This window comes from Sardina pilchardus, chromosome 14, assembly GCF_963854185.1.
Source record: "Sardina pilchardus chromosome 14, fSarPil1.1, whole genome shotgun sequence".
NCBI classification, from domain to species: domain Eukaryota; kingdom Metazoa; phylum Chordata; class Actinopteri; order Clupeiformes; family Clupeidae; genus Sardina; species Sardina pilchardus.
In genome coordinates, this window is record NC_085007.1 from 9,513,204 (window position 1) to 9,536,212 (window position 23,009).

At 44.4% G+C, this 23,009-nt stretch overlaps 2 protein-coding genes across 32 annotated transcripts in view; both read left to right on the forward strand.

The window, feature by feature from the left end:
• The window catches only part of LOC134101444 (calcium/calmodulin-dependent protein kinase type II subunit beta), a 74,432-nt gene extending 71,805 nt beyond the window's left edge, over positions 1-2,627 (forward strand). For all 30 annotated transcript variants that reach the window (XM_062555124.1, XM_062555125.1, XM_062555131.1 and 27 more), the window contains one exon: positions 1-2,627. This exon is cut by the window's left edge and continues 1,680 nt beyond it. The gene's annotated coding sequence lies outside the window, so the exon portion shown is untranslated.
• Positions 2,628-3,638: 1,011 nt separating this feature from the next.
• ogdhb (oxoglutarate dehydrogenase b) overlaps positions 3,639-23,009 on the forward strand; it is a 35,664-nt gene continuing 16,293 nt past the window's right edge. Inside the window, exons 1-4 of one of the 2 annotated variants that reach the window (XM_062555156.1) lie at positions 3,639-3,789; positions 4,924-5,313; positions 11,691-11,879; positions 14,555-14,648. In XM_062555156.1, coding sequence (XP_062411140.1) covers positions 5,080-5,313; positions 11,691-11,879; positions 14,555-14,648 — 517 coding nt within the window. In that variant the 5' untranslated portion in view covers positions 3,639-3,789; positions 4,924-5,079. Of the gene's footprint in view, positions 3,790-4,923; positions 5,314-11,690; positions 11,880-14,554; positions 14,649-15,096; positions 15,200-23,009 lie in introns of both variants that reach the window. The other variant, XM_062555155.1, reaches the window with a different exon arrangement.

The window sequence follows — 23,009 nt, forward strand, 5'->3', positions numbered from 1 at the left end:
ATGTGTTTCTGTAAGACTCAATGTGGTGTCTATATGGGCATTACACGTTTGTTTAACTGATGAGGTGAACAAGAAATACTTTTGTTGCTCTTGTGAAGGTGAAAGAATTATCTTTCTTTGTAAGAGGTGCTGAAAACAATTGCTACTGCTGCAGATCATGGTTAATAAGCTCATGGATGTTATTTAGTTACAGAAATGTATGGCAGCATAAGCTTCTAGAGAGCTATTATTTCCCATTGGATATTTGTGAGTGGAGCTGATTTATTAACTATGGTTACATTGAAACACACACAGACACACACAGACACACACACACACACACACACACACACACACACACACACACACACACACACACAGACACACACACACACACACACACATACACAAGTATAGCACCCATATATGTTTGTTTACATGTGTGTATGTGTTCATTAAGGCACATATGTCCTTGTTTGCTCATATGCCACAATGCAATGACAATATGAAGCCTGAAGGTGAATAGAATGCATTGCTATGGAGATAAGTAATAACATAATGCAAAGAGCTTCCTGGTAACCTGCACAGTTTATCCTATTATTTGAGTGCAGATTTGATCTGTGTAGAGATATGAAATGAAGAAAGAGATGACGACATAATGAGATGTGAAGCAGATTCTCTCAGTGGCAGCATATCTGTTTAATATCATTCTTGTGATTTAAAAAAAAAAAAAAAATTTTGTTCTCCTCTACAATGTGATATCTGTTGTCTTTCTATTGTCATGTGGAACCCTACTGGTTTGATGTCGGGGGACTCTTGGTAGAAAGACACCCAAGGGTTTTGAGAAGTTTTCACCCTGGGTTTTCAGTGTTTTCAACTCTCAACCTTCTCCAGAGCCGGTTATGTTAAGTTAGAGCGAGTTAAGAGATCAAAACCTGTAGAGAACGTTTATAAAATGTATAAAGAACTGCCTTCTGACCCCTCCTCAGACAGCAGAGGAATCCGTACTGGGCGTGGCCCACAGCCGGGCCACATCTGTCGCACCGGCCTCTATCCCCTCGGAACAGCGGTTGAAACAGCATGCTGACATTCTATAGTGATGTTCTCTCTCCTATCTGTGACACACAGTGCAAATACTCAAATATGACAGATGAATATAACAATAACTTTAAAAGACTTCATACATACAGTATAGTGTACAACAACAAGTATGTAGTGATAACATAGGTGGCATCTATTTGCATGAAATTCAACATGAAAATACATTTGGTGTTTTTACCTGTATTTCATATCGTTGATTTCTTTTTTTACTGAATGCTGGTGAGTTATGATCCTCTATCTTCTTTATTAACTTTGTGCATATACCAATTTTTGTCTCAAGATGATGATGATGACGATGCTGATGATGACTATGATTATAATGACGATTATGACTATCAAGGCATAAGTAAAAATGATTGTATTGCATGTTTTTGTACAGGGTTTCTTGTTGTTTGAGCAGGATAGGATGGTCATGAATTTTAACTGGGAGGACTTGGGAGTCTTAATTTGTGCAGTTTTTTATTCTGCCTGAACAATCCAAGCTTGTCATACTGGCTTTGAGAGTGCATCATGGGAAATTGTGTCTCTAGTTGTGCTGATGATGCTAGTGAACTGCATGCTTTGGAAGTTCACTTACTGCTGAGTATCATGCAGAAGCACTGCAGCGTTTACCATGGACACAGTCCAGAGTTTACAGAGAGCCCCTGTTTTGCGCTGCAATATTATTTTGCTGAGACTTGAAATATAATTGCAACACATAGAGGGCGCCAGACATCCACGTTCACCGCCTCACTTTGGCCCTTATAACAGAAAGTCACTTGCAGCAGCAACATGCCATGAATGTAGAGGACCTACATGGTCCTCACAAACGGATGTGAAAACAGCGAGTTTGCTGAGTCAGTGAGATGATTTCCATACTCGCCAGACAAGTCATTAAGTAGTAGTTTGCGAAGTTCTTCTACGGCAATAAGAAGCCAGTGTTTGCCTGTGCATCCCCATGGCACTGGTAATTGGATCACACTGTTATGCAAAGTATTACTACTGTGGGGGTTAGAGCATTCTTAAAATTATGGTGTAACGTCCCAGGCCAGTGATGAAACAAAGGTGTGTGTGTGTGTGTGTGTCTTTGCGTGTGAATGTATGAGTGAGTGAGTGTGTGTGACAGAGAGACAGAGGGGAAAGAGTTTATTAGTGCCGAATCCCTCCTTTTTTTAGTGACACCTCGCTGCTCTTACAACATCAAGCCACAGCTATTTGTAGTGTTTCTTTTATGTCCTTTGATCCCTAATCCTATTGCCCGTATTGGTTTCAGTTGCTTTGCTTATGGTTTCTCTGACGCTGCGCCTTTGAGATCTGTCGGCTTGTTGTTTTTGAAGGGGGGGTTTTGTATATAATCTCATGATGTATAATGAGATTATGTGAATCCTGTAAGATTACACAACAACAATATTATTACTATTATTATTATTATTATTATTACTTCTATATTTCTCTTGACTCTTCCTGGTATTGCTGCTCTGTTCTTCCAATGTGGTCTGTGTTCTAAAAGTTAAGGAAATGTGTTAAGATGTTATCGTTATGTTATCAATAAAAAATTATGGTACAAAGGCACAAACTTTTTTATTATTATTATTCAACCTCTTGGGCAGATTGTAAGCAAGCATCCTAGGGACAATCACATGAGTGTCTGTCTCCCTGCTTCAAGTAATTTCAGTGGGGATGAAGGTTTTCATCTCACCGCCCACCTCTGACAGCAAAGCAATAACTCAGATTAGATTAGAGTAGATCATGTGTAATTGTTTCTCAAGACAGGACAAAGTCTTCCGAGGGTCAGTGTCCATCAGAAGCTACTGTAGTTGTCCACAAACGTCTTGCTCCACAACTCAGCACAGATAGATGTAATCATGTCACTGATTTCAGAAAACATCTTGAGCTGTTCCAAGTCTTTGGGATATAATCAATTGTGTGCGTTTTTAAATGTGTCAAGTCACTAAACTGGCTTGGATAGTGATTTCGTAGCCCTCGGCGTATTGAAGATGTCAATTTGCTAGTGACTCCCCACTCCTCATCAGCAATTAAGGAACAGCTAATGAAAAATCTTTTGCTCTGAAAAATGGCTGGTCCTCAGTAGAAATCTCATCAGATTAAAGTCCATAATGAAGACACAGGTGTTACATTGACTGGAGATGTCTACAAGTCATATTATGATGGACATCTGGATTTAAAATAATAATAATAATAATAATAATAATAATAATAAAATAATTATAATAAAAACCCAACATGTGCATAAATTGAAAAGTGCATTTCTGTAAAATCTGCTCCCTGAAAATCGTTGAAAATCAGCCTAGGGTAGGCCTAGGCTATGAAACATCCAACCGTGCCGATGTTAGCTGCAGTGACCTGCTGCCGGTAAATCAACACACATGATATGAGGCCAGCTGTGCTTCTACTGTTAAAAAGCAAACACTCATAATATACATTTGATAAAATGTGTGTTAGTGATGTTTCTAAATCTGCCGTGTTCCTCGTGTGAGAGCACCAAAGCGGCACACCTAATAGGGTAGGCCTATTTTTCAAGTGCTGACCATGCCGTCTGACGCTAGTGTGACGCAGGGAGCGTGTGTTCCTTCCAAGCCTGGTCAGATGCTGCATACGATTAACGTTACTGCAACTGCAAGGAAGCCGTAGCAAGACGTTTCGACTCGAACAGGGGTTTTGTGGTGTGTTTTCTGTGTAACTCCATCCAGCATTGTACGATCGTATAAGGTAAGGTACAATTCAAAGTTCAAAGTAATTCGGGGCTTTGATTTTTTGCCAGGATAGAATAAATGAGCTAACGAAACCTTCTAGCTAGCTACCTAGCTAACCTTAGTGATAGCAGGCTAGCATTGGAACCAGCTAGCTAACTCTCCGTTGGTCTACCCGAGGAAACGTGAGGGCTGCTTCACTCGTGCACCAGAAATAGCTTTCCACATGCTCCTGCGATATGTTTTACGAAATAATGTGAACTCCGTGTACATAAACTTCCTGATAAAAGTGTGTAAAACGTTAGGTACCAACGCTTGTCAAGGGAAGTGAGCGTTACTATGGAACTTAACGTTATAACGTTACATTGAAATTAAACAGTTCCATGATCATGTCCATAATGCAAACAAGCAGCTCCAATATTTGTATCCTATCTCCACATAGCTAAATTAAGCAAACAAAGTGAAAGTTGCTGGTGGTAAAATCATAAAATCTGTGATGGGTGCACTAAAATGGAATAAGTAAGTTTATCATCGTGGACGTTAAGCAAGTTGGGATCGGTAACGTTAGAGAAGGTGGCTGTTAGCAGGAACTGTGGGGAAAATTGTTATTGCCAGTCAATGTCACCTAAGTTAACGATGTTAGGCTAACAACATTGTTAGCTAATGTCAAGTGAGCTTGCCTTATCTGTAGATAACTTCATGTTATTATCTTGTGTTCCTGTTATGCGGCTAAAAGCATTTCAACTTTCCAGATCAGATAAATGTGACTGGATAAGAAATTAGGCTAATATGCGCGCTATCGTAGCTTGCTACCCTGGCGATAAATTGGACAACCCGCCAGCCGACCTACCCATAGCCGCAACGTAAATGAGCATCAATATGCATGGCTATATAAAGAGCAGAAGAACAGATGGTTAAAATATTCCAAGTTGAACAACTTGCTTAGTGATTGTTAACTACTTGCAACAAGCTAATATGGGTTTGTAAACTCACCATTAAGTATAGCAACAGTTGTTTATGATCGCTAAACTGTAGATGAGTAATGTTGTTAATAACTGAGATATGCCTTTATCAGAATGTCTCCTACTTGGATAAGATTAAGTTATTGTGAAATCATACCACAGTCGATTTAATTTGCCACTTGTCTCCACAGAGTCGGATTGTCAACATCAGAGTTCTTCACTGGGAGACGGATCGGCTCCAAGTTTCATCTGAGTCATCGTTTCTGGGACCGTTTCTCCTTCGTGCTTTCCGGGAAGTGCACTGTTTGGGAGAGGCAGGAGAGCCGTGCGCTGCTTAAAAGACTGCGATGCACCGCTTAAGGACTTGTGCTGCACGCTTGCGGCCTCTCACGGCCTCACAGACTGCCCAAAGCGCTTCTTCTCAGACGCGGCCGGCGGCAGCGGGCGCCCCAAGGACGTTCCAGCACATCCGGTGCTACACGGCGCCCGTCGCTGCCGAGCCCTTCCTCAATGGAACAAGTTCGAACTATGTTGAGGAAATGTACTATGCCTGGCTGGAGAACCCCAAGAGTGTGCACAAGGTAAGCTTGGCATCCCCCGTCTGCCCGTGTTTGGCCAGGGAAGCACGGTGGGGGGGGTTGAAGACGGATGTACACTACCTATGCCCTCAAATGTGCCCTTGGACAGGGCACTGAAAGGGAGACAAAACTGGCCTTAGGAAAACCCTACCTCCGTCCATGTTTTGTGTGTTTGCATATGCATTTGCCTGCCCGTGACTGTGTTTTGATCTTGTGTAAATAGAGGAACCTATGCAGTACATAAATAGAAAGAGAGAGAGAGAGAGAGAGAAATGGGTAGGCAGTTTAGTGAAAGAGAAAGGTAGATGAAAATGAACGTGACGTTGAAAGTCGGTGAACGGCTGGCATGGCTCAGCACTCAAGGTCATCTGTGAGAAGGGCAGTGGTGTTTCGTAATGAGTCACTTACTCACTTCCTCCTCTGGGCAGTCTCCGTCTCAGACCCTAATGGCAGTCTCCTTCTCCGGCAGGTGTTGTATAAGAGCTGCCACTCTCTGTCTCTCTCCTTCTCTCTCTCTCCCTCCCTCTCTTTACCTCCCTCCTACCTAACAAGGATCATCTGCGAAATCATCTAAAAGATCAACTTCCCTTTGGGATGGGATGCTATGCTATCACAGCTAAGCATAGATTAGAAAAGTGTCCCTGTTCATCTCAGGTCAGGATTAGAACTACTGTAATAACCGACATCAGGCCCACATCGGAACAAACCTGCGCTTGTTAGTGTCAAGCCTGCATCAGAATGGATCTGTTTATTGATGTCATTCCCAGATCAGTCAGACTGTACTTTGCTCATGAATGTCAAGCCTACATCCGAATGTACTGGTTTTGTAATGTCAGACATAGATTAGAATGAACCATTGTTTATTCTCAGATTTATATCAGAATTAGAATGATCTTGACTTGTGCTTAATCTCAACAGAACAAAATCAATATTAGAACAAAACTGTATTTGCCATCAGGTCTAGATCAGACTGAAACTGATAGTGCCCCAGGACAGTCCCTACTGGGTTTTCTGTCCGTTCTTAACACTCATTCATCGCTGACGCAACACATGACTCACCAAGTGAGGTTTGAGCATCCCTTTCCACCCATAACCGCTGCCAAAGCAGGCTGATTTCCCAAAACATTCCTCCTTCCCAAAACATTCCCCTCCCCTAAAAAGTGGGCCGGCTTTGGGAAAGGGAATCTCGGCACAGCAGACAGCATTCTGGAGAAGTTGTGGGTTGGCTCTGGCGGGAAAGATTAATTGCAGCGGCGAGCAGTGCTCTGAAACATGAGCAGATTTGCCCCATATTAGACTTGCCCGGGGTAAGGGTTAGAAGGCTTAGATGGCCGTTAAGATGGTGACATATACTGTATGGGATAACTTTGACAGTAACTTTGAGCTATGTTACTGGCGATGATCTTGATTGTTGTTATTTGGGTACATTCACATGAATTTTGGGCGTCAGTTATTTTTTTGTTTTTTTGTTTTTCTGGTTGTGTGTTTGCCTTGTACTATTGCTCAAAAAGTAACTTTGTGTGATGTTGCCCTAAGGGACTGACATTTTTCCCGGTTTTGTGACGAGGGATCGGAACAGATAACTTTTTAAAAGACATGAAACAATCCTTTGTAGGTGGCAGAGAAGTGTGAAATAGACTGTATCCTGTGACCTTGACATTTCCATGCCATCTGCATCCTGTTGGTTCCTAGATGTGTTATGAACTTAGCTGCTACTACAGAGAGAACCTGATCACAGATGTGACCTTTTCACAGAGTGGTGAAATATAGGCCTATTCCGTGGAGTGTAAATGCTAATGTTCTCTCTCTCTCTCTCTCTCTCTCTCTCTCTCTCTCTCTCTCTCTCTCTCTCTCTCTCTCTCTCTCTCTCTCTCTCTCTCTCTCTCTCTCTCTCTCTCTCTCTCTCTCTCTCTCTCTCTCTCTCTCTCTCTCACACTCACACTCACACTCACACACACACACACACACACACACACACACACCCCATCTCTTACCACGTGCACTTCTCTTCTAGAATCTCCATGTGCACTCTGCCATGAGGTGTGCTATGTTTCTTTGTGCTGCATTTGGCCCAAAACCTGCGTACACTAGGTGATCGTGTGTCGTCTGCATGTGTCCTGTGTCTTGGCAAAGGACATGTGTGTGTTGTGTGTGTGTGTGTGTGTGTGTGTGTGTGTGTGTGTGTTGTGTGTGTGTTGTCTGTGTGTGTGTTGTGTGTGGGGCGTGTGTGGGGCCACGGGTTGTAACCCTAACTCCTAACCGGCCCCCATGCATTGGCTCTTCTCCTGTTGCTTCACCCAATTAGCTGCCTGTGGGAAATCAACCCCCTCGGCCCACCCCAACCTGAACCATATATTTAGATACTGTGTGTGTTTGCGTGTATGTGTGCGTGTACACACATAGAGTCTGTTTGTGTGCACATACAGAAAAGGCGGTGCAAGTCTGTGTGCGTTTGTGTGCACATTGGCAGACAGATCTATTTTGTGCGTAGATGTGTTATGAATGTGTTACGAATGTAGTTGAAGTTAGTACAGTTACATATAGTAATGATAATAATATATGTACACAATGTACCTGTCGCTTTATGCATGAGAAAGTAAACTGTTACAGAAAATAGATGTTGGCGAACAGGTGTATTTTAAAGATTCTGCAGGAGGGGTCAGGGCTAGAGCACACGGCACGTGACGAGGCTTGCGCCACCAGCATGGCATGCAGGGGTGTCATGTGCCTCTCAACATATGGGGCCGCACGTCAGCGACGCTCGTCCTGTGCACTGACGAGCGCGCCACTTGCTTTAATGTGGTGGGAGTGCGTTCCTAAGGGTGGGGGAAGTGCCCACTTTTGAAGGTTATGGGTGCCTCTCATCCAGCGTTTATATGTCCTCCCTCGCTCCTCTGGCCTCGATTCTCTCTGATCTACATAAAGAGAAATAGAAGAAGGCATAGACTATCCCATTGTTGCCGCACCATCATCCTTTATGTAGATCAGTGAGGATCGAGGCCCGAGGAGCGAGGGAGGATGTATAAACGCTGCATGAGGCACCTTATGTCTCTAATAGTCCACAGGTCTAGCGTGGGGGGATGGAGAGGACCCTTGTCCTGTACTGCAGGTTCTGGGACATGGTGCAGGGGTGGAGAAGGTGGAGTAGCTGCTGGGAGGAGTAGGGGGGGACTCTGCCATTTAGGGGTTTATATGTGAGTAGGATTTGGTGCGAAATGCAGGATGTGACCTTGGTGCCTGTGGAGGTGCTAGAGTGGGTTTGGCGGATGTGCTGCTGGAACTTAATGTGGATGAGCAGACTTGCACTTAGAGTTTTGCACGTATTGGAGCCTGTCCATGGCTTTACTGGGAATAAGAAAGCCCAAACTGGATACCATTGCAACAACCTTGGCTGGAGGTAGTGAAGGTGTACATGAGGGTTTGTTCTAGAGGTGGTACAAAGCAGTTTTAGAGACGGGTCAGGGAATGAGGGTCAAACTCTGGAAGAGTTCTGGAGGTGGTTGAAAGCAGATGGAAACTCTTTTCGTGCCAAACCTCCGGAATATTTCTCGGCAATTAGGAATGGATTTCAAATGAGTCGAGTGCTCAGATATGAACCTCACAAGCCGACATTGCGAGGGTGGGAGTTACTCCCAAAGGCCATAAATCCTCCCTCAGATGGTTTAAGTGAGGTGTGGTTCCAGGGTTGAGCTTGCAGGAGTGTGGGGTGTGTATGATGTACTGTGTGTGTTGCAATATATCCTGCCACATTGTCTGATTGCCACATACAGATTAACAGTAGCTACAGTGCGTATTGTTGCATCCCTTCTGTCTTAAGAGAGCAGCGCTCGGATGAGGAAAATGCAGCACTGTGATGATGCTGAATCACCCCTTAGTTCTGGCCTTCAGTCTGCAATATAGAGTTCTCTTTGTTTCCTATCTAGTCTTCTGTCTTCTTCACACTCTCTTCATCACACACACACACACACACACAGACAAACGTATAAGGACGAAAGACTTTTGTTTTGTCATCCTTATTTTCATTCTCAGTCTGTCCTTAACACTGTCTTTTCTCTTTCTCCTTTTCTGTTTTTCCATCCTCTTCTCTCTCTCAATCGCTCTGTCTCCCTCTCTTTATGCTATCGAGAAACACTGCTCTCTCTCTCTCTCTCTCTCTCTCTCTCTATTGCTCTCTCTCTCTCTGTCTTGCTCACTCATGTCATTGAGAAATAGCTCCTTATCGCTTTCTCTCCATCACTATCTCTTACACTCTTCATGTCATTGAGAAACAGGTCTTTATCTCCCCCAGTCTCTCTCTCTCTCTCTCTCTCTCTCACCCTCTCCTCATCTCTCTGTCTCTCTTTGACTTTCTCTCTCTCTGCCTTCACCAATTTAACGCCCTGAGCTCCTTGAGCCTCTTAAAGCTGGAAAGCCTGTTAGCGCATCTCTGTCAGGTCACTGGCTGCCACTGCTCTGTCATGTGGTCAGGTGATGACCTAGGAGCCACGCAGGGTGACCTCGGGACCAGAGGCAGATTTAGAGAGAGAGAGAGAGATGGAGTGTGTGTGTGTGTGTGTGTGTGTGTTGGAGTCAGGCCTGTGTGTGTGTGTATGTCTGAGTCAGGAACTCGGTGTGTGTCATCAGTTCTCCCCAGAACTAGGCCAGCGTCTTAGTGAGATCAGTGTGTGTGTGTGTGTGTCGGTCTATCCTGGCTTGTCATCCCTGAGAGTCATTTGCTGTGTGTGTGTGTTTAGGTCAGTAAACTGGGACAGCAGATGCTCGTTCCAAAAGTTTGTCCCGAGTTGCATAAGGGCCACAGCGCTTATGAAACCCTGTGAGCGGTCACGTCAAATCAGGGAGGTTTGCGGAATACATCCCCACATCCTCGGGCTTGGCTGAAGTGTGTGTGTGTGTGTGTGTGTGTGTGTGTGTGTGTGTGTGTGTGTGTGTGTGTGTGTGTGTGTGTGTGTGTGTGTGTGTGTGTGTGTGTGTGTGTGTGTGTGTGTGTGTGTGTGTGTGTGTGTGTGTGTGTGTGTGTGTGTGTGTGTGTGTGTGTGGGTGTGGGAGGGTCTGTGTGGGTGGGTGTGTGGGCCATGTGGGCCATGTTTGCACAAAAAGCACACGTTCCTCATTTGTCGTGACTGAATTCAGAATCAGATCAGGGCGTTTGGGTGACTCAGCAGAAAGGTAGGCCAACCCCTCACCATGGCGACCGAGATTTGCCTGGAGGGGAACCTCATGCCTGGCAGGACATCCACTTGCGCCCAGTTGGCACAGCGGTGGGGTGGGTGTGTGTGTGTGTTGGCAACTTTCCAGGGGTGGCAGCGTTGTTTACTACTGGGGCCGAATCAATAGTGGTGATCTGCAGGAAATAAACAGGAAATGAGATGTAGGACGGTTTCGTTGCAGCACATTGTACATTGAGGTCTTTCTCCGTCATGCTTAGGGGTGGGAATCACAGAGTCATCAAGTCATGACTCAATACGGTCAGGATGCTTGGGTCGACTCGTGATAACGATAATATCATGTTGCAGCGATTCTGCAAAGCTCAGTACATTGATAGAAAATCAGCTACGATTCATCTCAGTATCTGCAACTGAAGAAGTAAGGGCCTGTGTCCACCAATCATGTTTTGTTTAGCGCCGACGGCGGCTGTTTTCCTAAGTTCTATTAAGTTCAGTGTTCCCAGCGCTCAATGCCCTCGACGGAAAAAAAAAAAGCCCTTGGCGCTGACTTTTTTTTTTACTGCAGCTCTTGGAGCGCTGAACATTGAAATTTGTTCAACCTTTAGAACAGTGCTGTGCTCGTCAATGTCACTTCTTGCTGACCAATCAAAACTTCGTAACCTAGCAAGAATAAACACTCTCCATGTCAGTTTCTACTTCACTGCAAGTTTACCTCATTTATGATGCACGCCACCACAGGACATCCTGAGGTAGCAACTAGCATGTAGGATTGGTTTGATTAAATTGGTTCCATTTAGTTAGATTATGTAGGATTGGTTTGATTGAATTGGTTCCATTTAGTTAGATTATGAACGATTGGTTTGATTGAATTGGTTCCATTTAGTTAGATTATGTACTATTGGTTTGATTGAATTGGTTCCATTTGGTTACACCTGCATATTTAATAAAGATATCGATATTTGGTGCTGGCGTTCCTATAAGATATTACAATATCTGATACAATATTTTCTATATTTTGTCCCATCCCTAGTTACGTAAACATTTTTGTCAGCTAAACTTTTTTTTAGATAGAAGGACAAGTGAAAACAATGTTTGCATACAGAATACAATGACATTGAAATCAAGCATACGTGCCTGAGATTAACAATCCTACTTCCTCTCTCCCCCTCTCTCTTCCTCCCTCTCCCCCCCCGTTCTCCCTCTCTCCCCCTCCAGTCTTGGGATATATTTTTCCGTAACGCTAATGCGGGTGCCCCCCCGGGCACGGCGTACCAGAGTCCTCCCCCGTTGGGCGTGAGTCTGTCGGGTCTCTCCCAGGCCCAGGCCCTGGTGGGGGCCCAGCCCAACGTGGAGAAGCTGGTAGAGGATCACCTCGCCGTCCAGTCCCTCATCAGGGCTTACCAGGTATAATACACACACACACTCACACACACACACACACACACACACACACACACACACACACACACACACACGGCCGTCCAATCCCTCAGCACATACACACATACGCACCCTGACATATACAGCCTATATATGTCCAGTTCCTCATCAACGTCTACCGGGTACAACACACACACATACACACACACACACACACACACGCACACACACACACACATACGTACATATCTGGCTGTCCAGTCCCACATCAGACCCAGATCAGGTACATTCCGCTCACACACATTCACTACACACACACACACACACACACACACACACACACACACACACACACACACACACACACACACACACACACACTAATAGACATACACCGACACACACACACTTTCTGCGTGGTCCACATACACACACGCTGACACCCTCTGTCTTTGTGTCATTGTTCTCTTTGTCTCTCTGTTCATGTGCCTACCTGTTCACACAGAACACAACTCGGTCACCTTTACTCTCTCTCTCTCTTTCAGTCCTTTGTGCTCATTCACTTTACATTTCTGCACCCTTTGTTATCTCTCTCATATATGCAACACACATACACACACACACACACACATATACACACAAACAAGCAAACGCCACATCTTTTTCTCTGCTCTCTCACACACACATAACACTGATCTGATCAACCATAGAGTGCTTTGTGCTATTTTTCATCCTTTATGCACTAGTCATTATAGGTCAACATGCCATCATTGTGTCCAAATGGCTACACTACCTGTTATTGCAGAAATGGTCTTGGCTTATTTAGTCCACAGAGTTGCTGTCCATATAAAAATCACTTCCATACTAATGCAACTTTCGCTTCTTTGCTTTTTCGTCCCGAGGTCACGACTAGGGCGTGTACGTTAAGAGTGCCGCCATGTTGCGCATACATACTGTATGCACACAAGCATACACACACCATCTCGCTCTCTCTCTCTCTCTCTCTCTCTCTCTCTCTCTCTCTCTCGCTTTCTCTCTCTCTCTCTCTACAATGCCTAGTCTTTGTTCTGTGTCTGTCTTACATCTACATTCTCTCTCACACACCCTCTCTCTCTCTCTCTCTCTCTCTCACTCTATATATATATATATATATATATATATATATATATATTTATGTATATGATTATATATTTATATATATAATCATTGTTCTATGTCCCGCTCTCACATCCTCATTTTCCTTCCAGTCACTCAGCACATGACCTGTGCACTCGCATACGCCGTTATTGTTAGTCTAACACACGCACACACACACGCACACACACACGCACACACACACACACACACACACATGCACACACACACACACACTCAAAGGTTCAAAGTCTTTGCTCTCATTTCAAACTCAGTGTTTGTGTGCAAGGCTACAGCACGCCGAGTCCTACGTTTTGTGTTTGAGTTTTTGGCGTCACTTAAAGTTCTGAGTTCCCCACAGAAATCTCCCTTTTTAATCCGGTGTTCCCAGCTCTGTCAGGCCACACACACACACACACACACACACACACACACACACACACACACACACAAACACACAGTCAAGGCTTGGACAGAGGCAGATTTGGAACTCGCCTCATTTGTCCCTCCAGCCGCATTCACTGGTGCCGATTTGAAATGTCCCTGTTCCTGTTCCTGTGAGCCTGTCAGTCTTTGAGCCCTTTCTCCAACCCTCCCTGCCTGAGTATGAGGCACATGAGGGGCTGCCTTACCTGTGCACACAAACACTGTGTTTGATCTGAAGCTTTCTGACGTACTGTATCTGTGAAGTTTGCTCTCTCAAAGGGACCGAAATACAAGGAATATGTTCTATATGTCTGTGTGTGCAAATACCTGCTTCACTACTCCTGACACTTGCCCTATATTCACCTCTGCAATATGCCTGATGCATTGGCCAGGTTTAACAGGACAAACAGGCTAACCAAATAGCAGGTAATGGTAAAGGTGTTAGTGGTATTTGCAGACGTAATTATTCGTATTATTATTATATTATTATTAAGATACTGTACAGGCTACTGCTTATTACTAACACGTACCAGATTGGCTGCCAAATGTGCATTAAGCACATTTTGTCTTGATGAGACCAAATATATCTTAAAAGTAAGTCAGACTCTTATGAAATTAAGTCAAAATATCTCATGAGAAAGAGGGAGGTAAGTCTCTTTATAGAAAAAGCATTAGATTAGTTTAACCAAACACTTGTCAGATAAGTAGTTTTGTGCTGTGAATTTATTCGTTCAGTACTTAAACATAAGTTATTTCATAGTCAATGCACAATGACATACAGTAGTCAATGCACAGTCATGATACAAATGAAAACACAACAACCAAAGTGCCTGTTATTTAATATTCAAGTAGCTGTGTCTGTCTATGCTCCAAGCTGGGTTTCAGTTCATGTTCAAGCTACAGGACTAGACACAGTTGGCAGTGCTTGGTATAGATATAATTAGCTATGAATGTACCGGTGATATAAGAACCTTCAAACACATGATGCGCATACAGGATTCCTGGGTAAGTGCCATGAGTATATCTGCATTCTGCAGAGCGTATGAAAAGAAGGTAGTGACAAGTAGACATGCAGTAGAGTTGTGTTTGCATGTGTGTGTGTGTGTGTTTGAGAGTTTGAGCCGTTGCCTTGTTTGCAGGTGAGAGGACATTCCATAGCCCAGCTTGATCCTTTGGGCATCAGTTGTGTAAATTTTGACGATGCCGCAGTTTCTGCTGGCTTAAAGGAAGTCGGTGAGAGACGCTCCATGGAGCTGTGTGTATCTGTGTGTGTGTGTGTGTGTGTGTGTGTGTGTGTGTGTATATGTAGTAATGCTGCAGTGTGTGTTAATGTTGCGTCTCCCCTTCCCCGTCTGCTTCTCCTCTCTCTATCTCTCCGTCCTGTCTGTTGTTGTTCTTTATTTTCTCTTTGGTTGTGTCCTGTCTCTTGTCTCCACCCTTTTCCTTTGGTGTTCCCCCCTTTCCCCGTATCTTTCTCCGCCATCTCTCCTTCCTCTTCCTCCTCTTCTCCTCCCTCCTTCCTCCTTCCTGTCCCTCCTTTCCTTCCTCTCCTCTCCTTCCTCTTCCTCTCCTCTCTTTCCTCTTCTTCCTTCTCTCTCTCTCTCCTCCTCCTCCTCTCTCCTTCCTCCCTTCCTCTTCCTCTGTTACTCCCCACCCCCCCTACCTCCTCCCCTCCTTACAGATTCGTGGGCATCATGTTGCCCAGTTGGACCCCCTCGGGATTATGGACGCCGATCTCGATTCGTGCGTCCCCACCGATATAATAACGTCGTCGGACAAGCTTGGTGAGGTTCTGGCCAACCCGTCCAGTTCTGCCGGGGGGTTGGCACAGGGTGGTTACTCACACCCCCCCTCACCCCCTCTCATTGTCCTCATCATCTGTCATCCCTTGTCTGCATGAGGTGTTGCTTCATCTTGTTGATCTTTCCAGTCTGCTTTTGCAATGGGTAAATACCGTTTTGTGTTGGCTTGGTAGTTGGTTTGCTTCAGTGTCCAGATACACAGGAGGACCCAAGAGGATCTGTTCCAGTTGGGGTGGGGTGCATTTTGTTGGTATTTACCCATTGTAAAAAAAACAAAAAAAACTCATTCATCTCCATCTTTGCTGTGCACCTGCACACAACCGATGCGCCATCAACCGTAGTTGATCGCAATCAGTTGAGATGTCATCTGATGCCTTGTTGATGGCATAAAGTTTCATGTTGTCTGCATGCTCCATCACAGCCATTAGTTTCACTAGCCTTTCACTTTTGCACCACATCACGTAGTACTGGTCTATAATATCTGTCTCTGTTAGTGGGCATGCATGCATGTGTGTGTGTATTGACGTGCGTGTGTGTGTTGAACTGCGTGTGAGTGCGTGCGTGCGTGTGTGTGTGTGTGTGTGTGTGTGTGTGTGTGTGTGTGTGTGTGTTGAACTGCGTGTGTGTGTGTGTGTGTGTGTGTGTGTGTGTGCTGAACTGCGTGTGTGTGTGTGCGCTTGTGTGTGTGTCTGTGTTAGCGCCCCCATACTTGTCTACCCATACCCCTGGCTCAGATGGCACTGCATGCAGTCACATGGGCTTTCTTGGGAGGCCCCTCCTCTTTTCCAGCTCTTTCTTTCATCATTGGTCCGTTCAGCCATTCCAGGAAGCCTTTGTGCCCTGCAATTGGCTAACTTCTGTCTCTTTTGTCTGGTGCGTGTAGCCATGGCGCTCTTTTCCAGCGATCTCAGCGCTGTCCCTGTGTGCTCTGGTCTGCGCTGGGTGGAGGTTGTTGTTGTTGTTGTTGTTGTTGTTATTGCTGTTATTGTTTGTTTGTGGTGTTGATGGTTTCTGCTCCCCTCGTGTACCAACGTGCAGCATCAGCAGCAGCATCTCTGCCATCCATCTGAAGAGCTCAGGTCCACGTGGCTGATGGCCAGAGGCGGAAAGTTAAAAAAGTCAAAGTCCTGCCATACATTCTTTCTACCTGTGCTGTGCACTTAACACAGGTGATATCACTAATTGTCTGATTTACCTGGCTGCTAATTAGGATGAGTTGATGTACTACTCCCATCGGTTGGATCAAATACTTGGCAGGACTTTTACTTTCTGAACCCGGGATGTCCGCCTCTGCTGATGGCATCTCCAGGGTCCTAGCCCTGGACTACTCACCCTTCCCTGCTCCACACGGAGCTCGTCAGGAGCATTCTTAATTAGCTCGACGCACAGATGTAGCCAGTCGAGCATCAGAATTGCACTGCGCGTAATCGGTTGTGTTGAGCGGGGATAGATGGCGAATGTGTCGAGGCTGGGTGGCGTGGCGCATGACTGGAAACCGCTGGAGTCTGTCTTCAGCTGAAAAGGAGACGAGAGCAGTGGATGCTGTCCAAAGAACATGTTCACTTCCCCCCAGCATGCAGACCAGACCACTGTTGCTTAACAACTAATAGGGGTTTTCCTGACGTGTTTCTCACAGCATGTACAGTACAGTGCCTGGATGGACTCTTGACTGGAGCCACATGGCAGCTGTGTGGAGACTCTGATGAGATCACTTAGACCAGGGAGTGACCAAATGACCCCTGCAGGCCACTGTCCAAGAGGTGTTCTTATAGGGGGCAGTATGATAGGGTAGGGTCTCAAAACGGTCATTTTAAACAGCTGATAAATAGCTAGTTGCTTATTATCATTTAACAGCACATGTCTGTGATATCAAGTGAATTAATATTAGCAATTCTTGCTATAGGGCAGGGGTTCCCAAACTTTCCCATGACAAGGCCCCCCAAATACCACTAGATTGTGGCCAAGGCCCCCCTTTTGCATGATGTCGTATTGAACCCATCAACGATACGGCAAATGTAGAAATAAGTTAATAAAATAGGCCTATATAGGTGAAAATCTATTTATTTTATAGGCTTTGCACTATTTAGGGATGCAATGGTTTTACACGTTTCACGGTATTTAAAAAAAAGATGTGTTCATATGTTAAAAAAGCACTGATAGGCATACACAAGCTGAAATAGTTTTTTAAAAAGTGTGACAGTGTTTATTACATTACAAAAATATAGGCAAAACCTTATTGCCTTAAGTGGGATACAGATCATGCACAGCAGTCTCTGTTCGACCCTCCACACACACAGAAAATGGCTTGTCTGGTTTCTATTTCATATTTTGAATTCATAAACTTTATATATTTTGTTAACATTATAGTATTTTGAGATCTGCATAATTACTTATAGCTAAAAATATTCAGTAATTTGAGTACTTCACATTGATTGCACTTGTCTTTCACTGATTCTTGAGAATTTGCCTAAAACATGTCTCACTAAGAAAAGTGCTGATTCTGTTGGAAATTAATACCATTTCCATGAACAAAAATAATCAAGGTTATAATCAGGGGGTCCTTTGCACAAATATGAGGTTATTTTAAAGGTTTATTTTATTTTTGTATTAATTTAATGATTATATGCTGGCCCATACCCTACAAAATCAGTTGTCCTCGAATAGGAGATAATCATTTTGACTTGATTAAAAACACTAAAAGCAATCATTTAATTTAATGATATCTTTACCACATGAAAGAGTACATTGTATTATGTATTAGAAACTCCAAACAGTACGTTTTGAGCAATATTTACTATTATTTCGTGGCTGCTCAAAATGTGTCCCACATTTTCGTCACCACCGTCAGATATTTATAAAAGGCAATAAAATCAGGCAACTACAAGGTCAACTACATTCTTGAGGACCTCATTTTCAAACCTTCAGCCGTACTGCATGCTTTAAGATCACTCAAGCTCCCATTAGTTTGCTATTTTCTCTTAAAGTTGTTCATATTTTTGGACACTGCTACTGTCACAACCATAACATGTCAACACCGTCTCTTCTGTATACAAAATATTAGATTAGATTATAAAATAAATGTATACTTTTTAAGAAGAGGTTTGAAGTAGCCAGCAATAGGATGCAAACAGGGTGGATAATGTGAACAATTCATGCATATCATGTGAAAGAGTAGATTTTTGTCACCACCGTCAGATGTCACCCTCCGTCAGGTTTTCTGCTTAACGGTGGTGAAAAAAGCCTCCAAATGGTCCTCAACGGAGGCTTTTTGGACCAAATAGTTAAATAAAGTTGTCAAGCAAGACTTGAGTGGTATTCATTTTGGAAATGTATGTTGTAATGAAACCACTGTCAACACCGTCAGATTAGTGTCACACCGTCAGATTCATTTTTCATTGGTTTTAAATATGCTTACAATATGTTTCTTCAATGGTGTAGTTATTAAAGTAATAGTCTGTTTTAATTAAAAAATATGGTTGTTGGATTAAAAAAGCATACTTTTTCTATTTAGGCCTAAAAAAACCTTGTATAAGTACTGGAAAAATGCCTATTTTATGAAAAAAATACAAAAAGGGGAGGTTGCACCGGTACATTGCTGAACAGCTAAGACCTTGGTCTATAATGACATACCTTCAGATTTTGTAATTTTACTTTTTTTTTTTTTCAAAATTAAAACCTGTTTTAGGCAAATTCTCAAGAATCAGTGCTTTAATGATATCACAGGGGTGGTGTGTACAGTAGGTCTAATTGAGTGCCTGTCACTTTAAAAAGTACGTGAACGTAATTAGGTTTCATTCGGTTTTTGGAAAGTAGTCACGCATAGTTCAAGGATATATGTTTTCATTACATAAAATGAATATTCAAAAACGAACCAGGTAAAGAAAATATTTCTGGTGTCATAGAAAAGATAAGCGTCTTGCAATGTTACAATCTATGATTTTAGGAGTAGCATGGTATTGTGTGTTGTCCCGTTCACTTTTTCCTTGGTCATGTTTAATTGGCTGGGTGCTTCTATCAGGACTTTGAGTTTGGTATCTGTTTTATGTAATGAGTGACAACCAGTGCTCAAAATAAAACGTTACGGTATTCTCCTAATAACGTTAGTAGAATGGATTTAATATGAATGTACTGTACATATGTACATTAAAAGACGCCGAGTGTCTATATATGACAGCCACAGTGCACGTTTGCGGTGAAAATGTTCCCCGCCTTTTAAAAGGTGTAGCCTAAATCCGAATCGTGGTTAAATCCATCAAATTAGACAACAGAATCAGTAGGGTACCAATTTTGCTTCATAGTAGCCTGACAGGCCTATATCAAAAGCAGGCTAATGACGCTGGACGCAATTTAACACACGGTTTCCAGACCGTGGTTATCAACCGCGATAATAATTATGGGGTTTGAAATGAACACTGTAATTGTTAACGTCAACATTTTTATCATGGTTTACCTTTACACTGTAATCGTTACAACCCAATTATAATAGTATTTCATATCAATACATACAATAATATAAATATTTTATGATTTTTTTAAATTTATTTTTTTGCTTATACAATATATTTTCACCCAACTTGCTGCGGCCCCCCTAGCGCCCCCTGGCGGCCCCCCAGGGGGCCGCGGCCCCCACTTTGAAAACCACTGCTATAGGGCACACCTGCTCGTCGTGTTTTACCTTCTGCCACTGTACTTGAGGCTGGCATTTATTTTCTAAATAACATGCCTTTTCCTCCGCGTACCGTATTCACACACTAAATCATAAGTTCTCTTTCAGTCATTCAAAAACGGTTCCTCGTTATATTCTTTTGCCTGTTGCTTAGCTTAGCTTAGCTTAGCTTAGCTTAGCTTAGCTAACTTCGCGGCTGCATCGCTGTCTCTTCCGGTTCTTGATTCTGCTGAAAGACGTGTCTCTGAAGCTATGCTCCTTTTCGCACCCTCTCATAGACTTCCCGTTTGCTTGATGGCTCGTAATGGCGCTTTGCAGATGTCTTTTTGTCCAAGGTTGCTTAAGGTTGTTGGACAGGTTCTTGGCTCATTATTGAATTCTGAAGAATGAGTCATAATTGTCTACATTTCTTTGTCTACACTGCCAAAACTGCATTTGCAGTTTCAAACATTTGCTTAAGTGACTACTACATCGTCGTTGACCCACAGCCAACAAAACGCAAAATTGAGATATGGACCGAATCTCTTTACAATTATACAGCCAAGGGGCCACAAGAAGCTGATTTGCAGGCTGGGAGTTTGAGACCATTGACATAGACAGAGGCTTCTTATTCAGTTAATTAAATCTGGCAATCCAATCAGTATATTTCAGCACAGTCTTGTTTTCTGGGTCCGGTTAACTCACCATCCTACTAAATATGCATGTCTCCCTCTCTCTTACACACACACACACACACACACTTACACTTAACAGGCTGATAAAGTTGAAGGGTCATTATCTGATGAGCAAAAATAAACAACTTGAGACAGAGGGAGGCATTGATCCTGTGTCTCAGAATCAGGCCGAGTCTGACCTTAATCTGTACTGCGGTCAAATAACCTACAGCATTGACACATGCGTGAGGGTTCTGAGGGTTTTCTTACCCGACCGGAGATTAGATAGTGTGTTTTTATCTGTCTTCCTTACTTACTGTGCGTAGGCATTCAGAGCTGTAGATAAAATTACTCTGTACAGGCGACTGATGGCCAGCTGTTTTGTTGTGTTTTGTTTGCTTGTTTATTCATCCTGAACATGCACGGTCAAACCTGCACACAAAGCTTGATAGAGGCCCTTATAGCAGTCAGCGTTCTGGAACCTCTCTGTGTGTGGCGTATTGAGGACACAGGGAAATGTCAGATCCGCTACACACACACGCACACACACACACACACATGCGCACAAATATATACGCAGGTCCATCAAGGCTCAGACCTCAGTGCTCTCACTGTTCGGTTGTGTTCATTGGCCTCTCCTGAGAGCTCCTGGGATATGGAGGTGGGTGGTGATGGAGGGGAGTGTGTTGTGTCCTCTCGCGCTGGTCTTGGTTTCAGACTTCTGTGTCTCGTGTATCGGTCATCCCCTGAGAGGCGTTGAGTCCCAGCGACGCTGTGGTCAGGGCCTCCACTTATCCATCTCCACCACCACCGGCCCAAATAGCCCAATCATCCACCCAATCATCCACCCACCGCCTCCTCAGCCCAATCAAATACCCTACAGCCCCTCCTCCCATCTCTCTCACACACACACACACACACACACATCCTCACTCCCGTTCCACACACACACACACACACACACACATCTCCACTTCCATTCCGCGCACACACACACACACACACACACACACACACACACATCCCCGCTCCCATCCCACACACACACACACACTCAAACCCCTGATCCCATCCCATCCCACCCGAGCTGTCCTCAGCCCAACCCTGGCTAGCTCAAGCACTGCAGCCGAGTGCCATGGCGCTAGACTAGATAGAGGTGTCTGTGCATGTTTGTGTGTGCCTATCTGGCTATGAGATGTTGATTAGATGTTATTGATATGTGTGATATTGAGTAAATGTGTGTGTGTGTGTGTGTGTGTGTGTGTGTGTGTGTGTGTATGTATGTGTGTGTGTTTGGATAAATATGGAGAACTATAGTGAGTTATGTGATGCCAATGCACTGACTGTTAAGATGTGTGTTTCTGTGCACACCTCAGACCTCGGGCTCTTTAATGGCCGCCTCATCGAGCTCACCACCGGAGGTACGGAGACCTTTAGCCAGTCGGCTAGTTAGCCGCCTTCCCCCATCCAGCCCTGCAGTAGCGCTCTCTTCTTCTCTCCCTGTGTAGATTTAACTGATCTGGAGTCAGGTCGTGCGTGAGGTCCTTTTCCCCTCCTGTAGCGTAGACCCAGACTGTAGAGCAGGAATCAGATAGAGGACGTTGAATAATGTTAATGCCTTATGAATTGGTTGGTGCCAAATCCTGGTTGTGTGTGTGTGCGTGCGTGCGTGCGTGCGTCTGTGTGTGTGTGTGTGTGTGTGTGTGTGAACTCAACACTGCCAGTGCATTGATCTCGCTCCGGGCACGGCAATAGCCATGTTTACACAACACTCTTAAGTCCCATCACAGTGTTTGGCCGAGGCTCCCCATGAACACGGTGAACTCTCGGTGACTCTCTCCACCTGCTCACCACGTAGATCCGGAACACTCGCGGAAGGACGCTCTCGGGCGCTTTAATATCTTAGGCTTCCGCTGGACGATGACCTCCGGTAGGCTCCGTGTCGTCCTGTCACCTGTCACCTATCCTCTCGGCCCCGTGCAGGCCGAGCTCGTGACACGGCGGCGGAGGCTGCAGCTGCTGTCATTGGTCCCAGCCGTGCTGCAGAATACGGAGTAGACTACAGCACTGTCAGTCTGCCCCTGTCACTCACAGGCACGTCATCCGCCCGGGGGCAGGACTTTGAACTTTGACCCTGCCTGTCATTGGACTCTGCAGCTGACGCTCTCAGGACAGTGCCACCACTCCCACACTTACTCTTTCGCTCTCTCGCTCTCTCTCTCGCGCTCTCTCTCGCACTCTCTCTCGTTCTCGCGTTCATGACTTGTGCAGTCATTGCTGATAGCTATTATTATATTGCTGATATAATGTCTCTACTTAATGAGAGGTTAATTAGTTTTAGAATCTTGTAATCTTTGTCTTTATGGTAGAGGACGGTTACACTGCCACACCCCCTCCCCCTCCGCACACACACACACACACACACACACACACACACACAGCTGATAAGCGCTTATGTAAAAGTCAGCAGGCT